The 7,356-nt window shown below is 37.7% G+C and overlaps 1 protein-coding gene across 1 annotated transcript; it reads right to left on the reverse strand.

The window, feature by feature from the left end:
• Positions 1 to 800: 800 nt before the first annotated feature.
• Positions 801 to 2,321, reverse strand: zgc:154093 (uncharacterized protein LOC777623 homolog). The gene has a single exon (XM_053506753.1). The coding sequence runs from the start codon at positions 2,147 to 2,149 to the stop codon at positions 1,325 to 1,327; it is 825 nt and encodes a 274-aa protein (XP_053362728.1). The 5' UTR covers positions 2,150 to 2,321; the 3' UTR covers positions 801 to 1,324.
• Positions 2,322 to 7,356: the final 5,035 nt, after the last annotated feature.

Consider the following 7,356-nt stretch of genomic DNA (forward strand, 5'->3'; position numbering starts at 1 on the left):
TATGTGCATGTTCATAATCCTGCCTGAGTCACACATAGATGACAAACATTGCTCTTAAAAACTGACTACTGCTGATCAACACAACTCAAATAATGATTAGATTAACTAAATTAAAAAAAGAAAAACACTGCAATGTGTAGTATAAAATAATAGCATTGTCTTGTGTTTTGAAAGAAATACAAAAAAATTAACTTTTATTAAAGATTAAATAATTTTTTTTTTTTTTTTCAAAAACATGAATCAAACCACCTACTGTACATTCACCTACAGTCATTTGTGAAACACAAACTACATTAGTATTTCCACTGATTATAGGCTACTTTATGGACCCCTGGGGAATAAAATCTCATTGTAAGGGCCATTGTGAAATCTGTTTTTAACTTTACATTTTCTTTTGCAATAACACCTAAATAGAAACTCTCATTGTTTTTGTTTTGCCTGGAAGGAAGTTAAGAATAATGCACACGAGACACTTTTATCTTACAGCAGCCGATGTAAAAACAAGAAAGCATTGATCCAGACAATATTTACATTTATGGCATTTACAGGACACACCTATCCAGAGCATTCTGCATACAAGCAGTTGAGGGTTAAGGGTCTGGCTCAACTACAAGGAATACAACCTGATAAATTAACACAACACCCCCGTAGTTAATAATTTTGTGTGTTTTTTTGTAGGCCTATTTGTTCTGCTGTTCTTGAACCATGTCCCACAGCCAGGTTTTTACATTTTCCTTGTATAATTCTTCTGTATTTATGTTCCTGATGTTTCCTTTTCTTTCACTGTTTACAAACAAATCAAAGTCTTGAATAGGTTTCAATAATATTTTATTTACACGACAACGTTAAGCTCAATTATGATATTCATATCAATAATGAACTGCAATTGTGATAGAAATACCAAAAGAACAAAAGATAAACACCTAATAAATATATGAACATCATGAACCGGTTTCAATCACAAACACTGCGTAAGAGGGAGAAATCAGTATTTCACATCAGTCATGTGCAAATGTGACTACTCTTTACATTTTGCACTGGATTTGCTTCATGTTTAGGTGTAAGGCAGCACAAAAAAAAGGTCACAGTCCAGCTCCACTGAATAGAATATCAATGTAGTTACATATAAACAACATATAAAACCAGTTTTTCGTTCTGCATCTCCGTGTCAGATGGACATTTACAGAGTGAGAGATGCAGTTATCAGTTTGTAGACGTTCTGTCACAACCAGTTTATACCAAGTGCTACTTATCCCCTGAGCCTAAGAAGTACAAGGCCAAGCAAGGTCATGCACATAACAATGATTAAAGACTCTCAGCCAGCTCACAGCTCACAACTGTCCTTCTCACTCTTGTACTGGTCCATTATACTGAGAACATCCTCCAAAATAGATGGGCCTAGATCCAGGTTGAGACCAGCAAGCGACTCTGAGCGTGACATGGTGGGAGAGAAGGCGGGAGACTCGCTGTTTTCACTTCGCAGGTCCTCGTTGCTCAGTCCAGCATCAGAGTCCAGACTCAGGCCTCGTTTAGGGTCTGGTGGAACGCAGCCCTCAGACATGGAATCATCGGAGGAGGCTTCGGAAAAAGAGCCAGCAGTGGGCACAAGATGTCTCAAGATAGGGATAGATGTACATAAGGTGAAGTCATGGAAAGGTTCCCTGTACTGTCCAACTCCTTCTGTACACACAGACATGGGATGTTGCTGATGATTGTTGTGGTGCTTATGCTGATTTGAGCTTTCCTCTAAGTGCAGGCGAGGAGGTTTTGGAGGTGGTTGCTCGGGGGCAGTGAAGGCAGGCATTGAGATAGTGCTTTTAAGAATGGAAGAGCTGTTGTTTGAGTTATGATGGGGGTCATACCTGTGCTGGAGGCCTTTTACCTCAAATATGTCATCCACATGTCTGTTCATGCTGTTGGAAGAGGGCTGTGAGGGGCATGCCAAGGCAGGTAACATCTCCAACTTCCCTTTTAGGAAGCCAACATCTCCGAACATGTCAGTCTCCCCGTCTGGTCCAACATGGGCACTGTGGCGCAAGTCTCCTAAAGGGGGGCTGATCATATCACTAGACAGAAGATCCCTCAGTTTTGGCTTTTTACCATGCTTCGGTGCAGGTGTCTTTAAATACATAGGGGTCTTGGCTGGCATTCTTTTTCCCAGAATTCCAGGGGCTTTTCTAACGATGAAGCCGGAGCTAGGAAAAGTTTGCTCCTGGTTTTAGCATTGGTTAATTCATGATTGGTTCACCTTTACCAAATCAAGACATTCTTTTGACCTTCAAGACCACTGGAGCTCAGGGACGCTTCAGCATTTCCATGAATCTGAGGAAATACGAAAAGAACAGCAGAGATTAAGCACTAAAAAGATTTGACTCTAATAGAATTACAATTTAAATAAAGAAAACGGACAATAAAGTCTTCTCTCAAACTACTTTGGTTGAAATATGTATGACTCGAGAAATGCATTTTGAGAAAAAAGAGATGAGACAGAAAAAATGCAAACAGAATCCTAAAATGAAAAACCTGAAACAATCCAAAATTACTACATTGCAAATACCAGTTTAATGTTTCTTTGAAATTATACGTGTATAGGAGATACACTCTTAAACCTGACAAACAACAGAACACACAACTTCAAGTATCACCTACATTCATTTTATAATCATTCTTTCCATACCCTTTAATCAGAGGCCATGCTGAGAAAGTTCTCCCTGTCACTGTTTACACACCAGCACAAGCAAGACTCAAGGCTCTCTAAACTGATACGCTTTTATCTTTTATACAGTTTATATTTCTATCTCCACTAAACATGTGAAAACCATCACGCTACTTCATATTGCCTTATCCAGCCATGCATGCAGCACTGTTTCCAATGTGATGAAGTCTGAATATACACGGGTATATTTGGGGTAAAAGCAGTAAAAACAGACCGAAGTATATGAGAAAGACATCCATAATACCCAGACTGACAAATTGCTGCTATACTCGTTTAAAGCAGCACCTCATTTGGCCCAGGAGAATAAGTCTGCTTAAGCAAAAACAAAAAAGAAAAAAAAGAAAGAGGCAAATTTGTGGTCACTAAAAGGGCCAGACACACCCTGAGGCTTGTAAACTCAGATATTTTTTTTTTTTACAGTTCTATTATCTCTGGCATGACATGTGTTAAACTGTTCAAAACCACATTTCCCTTTTTTATCTTCTTGTTCCTCTCTCTCCAGGCCATATGTTTTCTCCATCCAAGTGTTTACGGTCTCTCAGTGTGGTTTACTCACGTCTGACGCCACTTCACTAAAATATCCAAGGGACGGGATTTATACAGTATAAGACAAGTATAGAAAAGAGAGAAAAACAATGTGGACCAGGCATTTTGTTGAAATGTGCAAGTATAAATCAGGGTTACACAGGCTGAGTGATTTTGAAATATGTGGAAAAAAAATATTAAGGAAAGGAAAAAACTTTTTCATCATTCCCTGTTGTACTAAGACACTTCCATTATGCATTCAGTTCACAATACTCAAGATGATCCAATTTCCGGATTTCCAGATTTCCAGATTTAACCACTTGGTGCCATTGTTTAGCCTTACAAATCCACATCCAGCCCTGACATCCCATATCCTGTCCCTGGATCAATCCAACCACAGACATAACTAACTTGTGAGAATAAACTGTAAGTCAGAGAAGTAATGCTTGTAGGACGATTGTATAAAAATAAAATTGTGGTATTTAGCACAACTAAATACCATTAACACTAATACAACAGCATATCTAGGTTAAGGGTTGAACCTTTTATATTCATATATACTGTATATATAGTATATATACAGTGTGTGTGTACATATAAATATATATATATATATATATATATATATATATATATATATTTATATGTACATATTTATATATATATACTGCTCAAGAAAATAAAGGGATAAAGAAACACTTAGTCCCTGTTTGACTTAAACACCTCTCATAAGTGTATGCATGGTTCAAGACATACTCAAGACAAACAACTCAGTGTTCCCTTTATTTTTTTGAGCAGTATATATAAATTTTAGGCTAAGTAATAAAAAACATTTCTTTTTATGTATTATATATATATATATATATATATATATATATATATATATATATATATATATATATATATATATATATATTTATTTATTTATTTCATATTTATGTTGAGCAACTTCATCCTAAACAAATCCATTGGGTAAATAGTAACTTAGATTTTAATCTAAATAATAGAAACCTAACTGTAATACAATTGCACAGTATTTATAACATCATTAATCCAATAAAAAGTTTGATAATATACTACACATAGAACTGAACAGTACCAGACAGGCCCATTACTGGAAATTAACTTATATTGCATATAATAGTTTTAACTGTAACATAACAAATGTCACCTGCACTTCTTATATACCTTATAATCTTACTACTTAATCTCACTTTAAACATCTTTTATTTTTCTCTTTCTGTATTGGACAATAATTCTATTCCACTTCAAAGAGGATCTGTCATAAAGACAAGTATAATGTTACGATTAAATATACTGGTACTTGCCTTTTGGCCAGGTGGACTCCTGCATGCTGTCCTCTCCTCAACAAGACTGTAAACCTCTTAACTGTGATGCAACTTAACCAGTGGAAAAGCTGGAGAGAGGAAGAGAGAGAGAGAGAGAGAGAGAGAGAGACTCTTGCTGAAACCCGCCTTCTCCTATCCTCGGATTGGCTTGTCTTGTTCACAGTCAGTCAGCCAATCACAGCTCAGGGAGACTAGAAATTCATCACTGCAATGGAAAAGGCACTGGAGCCAAAACGATCCTGGGGCAAAGTCCGTGGACTTGAAGTGCTTATACACAATTTAAACAGCTGTCTCCGGTGCAAATCAAGCACCATGGCAGGGCGTCTCTTTTAAAGTGATTAACTGCAGCAGTCATGCTTGTTTTTTCCGTATTTACCATGTTGTTAAAAAGGCTTATCCGATGTATATTTAGGTCCAGTGTATTTTTACATAATATACATAATACATTACATAATATCTTCTGAGTTTGTACTTTTCTTTTGTAGAGTGTTAGTTAAACGTTTGTCTGGATTTATTTTTCTATGTTCCACAACAATACTGGGGGGTTTTAAACTAGGAAAGATCACACATGGCATTAGGTAATTAAGTAACAACAGTCGGTTGTTATTTTAAGACACAAAGCTCAGTTGTTCTCATCACAGGAAGACCATCCCAGGAAACAAGATCAAAACGTACTTCTGCTGAAGAAGAGAAGAGTTTAGAGTTCCACCCTGAGAAATCACCACCCAACAGCACCTCAGATTAGAGCCATTATGAAGGCTTTACAGAGCATAAGTAGCAGACACATCTCAATATCAACTGTTCGAAGAAGTTTATTCGCATATTTTGGATGCCTTCAGCATTGTTTTACAGTGTAGAAAGAAATAAAAATCAGGAAAGACCATTGATTTAGAAAGTGTGTCCAAACTTTTGATTGGTAGTGTATGTATTCAAGATATGTTCAAAATGTTTAGGTATCATATACTTCTGTATATTAACCCTGGTTTTCAAAGATCTAGATATAAATGCTGCAAAAGAAAAATTCTCATGCAAATTGCTACTGGATTTCTTGAATAAAAGGCTGGTTGGGAAGTTTACACACAACAAATAGCAATCATGTGGAAGGTGATGGAGCTTCCTAAAGTTCTCAAGAACACTCACTCATCCATTGTTTTTATCCTGTATACAGGGTCGTGGCTGCTGGAGCCTATCCCAGGGGTCATAGGGCACAAAGTGGGGTACACCTTGGATGGCCAGTTAACACAATCTGCATGTTTTTGGACTGTGGGAGAAAATCCCAAAAGAAACCCACCAAGCATGGAGACACCATGCAAAATCCATGCACACAGACCCAAGGTGGGAATCAAACCCTCAACCCTGGAGGTTCAAGCTGGAGGTGAAGCTACAGCATTGTGCCACCTTCTCAAGAACAGTATCAAACAAAATGTACAGAAAATGGTTACTTCAAGTTATTGCTGCTAAAGGTGGATTTAGCATGGAAGCTATTGAATCATGGGGGTACTTGATACAGTATTACCTAAATACTTTTACTATTTGGCTTAAGTTTGTTAAATAAATAAGTGGAAAAAGTTATATACTGTACTGTTTTTTACTGTACTTTTGAACATAACTGTACATAACATGACAGGATATGCAGTTAGTATGAAGTGATATGAATTGAGTCAAGCATTTAAATTGATCTTCTTGCAATAATTAACCTATAACTGTTTACAACACATGTATAGTTTACTTTAATGTCATTATGAATGCATTTTGTAAAATAAAATTTTAATGTAAATTTTTTTTTTTAAATTTTAATGTCCCAGTATAAAACTGCATTTAATTCCAGCATACGAGTAAGCCCCACTGAGGATGTCCACTTCCTGCTCTGGGAGAATGTGTAGGTCAGAGTTTAGAGTCAAGTCATCGAGCGTGGGTTCTGACATGACGCAATGAGCCAGTGCGCTGTACAGACCCTCATTCACTGTTCAGCCAACACCCCTCCCTGTAGAATGTCATCATGCTGCAAATCCATCAAGAAGATCATTGTAGATCCGCTTGCATGAATGTGCATTGATCACGGAATACACAATCGTCAAAACTACAGTATGCATGATAACTGACTGTGCACAATGAGAGTGACCTCACCAGGAGGAATCACAGGAATTCGAGTGATGCGGCCATGTGGTTTGCACTAAGCCCTAGCTTCTGCTTTTGCAGAGCTTCACACATGCATCTTACTGGGAGGATGACACTCTGAACAGATGTGGAAAATAAAAGCTTTTTTGGGTGTCACTATTTACATTGACTGTGTTCCCATGCAGTCGTGGCTCTACTGTAATGTATCATCCACTAGCTATTCATATGATTAAAAAGAGGGAGATTTCATAATTAAGGCAGTGTACTGGGGGCAGTATGCATTTACAAACTGTACACTTTTGTGTCTCTCCATAGTTGTTTAGGGTAGTTTACTCAGGTTCTCCTGAAGTCAACAATCATCTTTTCAGTCAGAGATATTGTGAGCTGGTTTCTGTTCGCTCATCATTGTTCCCCATTGTCACGCCCACAACGATAATGTCATCAGAAAACATGATGCTGTGGTTCGAACTGTGCTTTGCAACACAGCCGTAAGTCAGCAGGGTTAAAAACAGGGAAGTAAGCGCACAGTTCTTTGAGCGTCTGTGCTCATGGTGTTGGTGCTAGAGGTGGTGTTGCCGAGATCGAGGTGTCCAAACCAGCACAGTGGCTTAGTGGTCGGCACTGTCGCCTTGCACCTCCAAGGTCTGT

Source organism: Clarias gariepinus, chromosome 11 (genome assembly GCF_024256425.1).
Source record: "Clarias gariepinus isolate MV-2021 ecotype Netherlands chromosome 11, CGAR_prim_01v2, whole genome shotgun sequence".
NCBI lineage: Eukaryota > Metazoa > Chordata > Actinopteri > Siluriformes > Clariidae > Clarias > Clarias gariepinus.

Bases quoted from the DNA above. Each gene is read 5' to 3' on its own strand.
- zgc:154093 (XM_053506753.1), bottom strand. From the start codon at position 2,149: ATGCCAGCCAAGACCCCTATGTATTTAAAGACACCTGCACCGAAGCAT.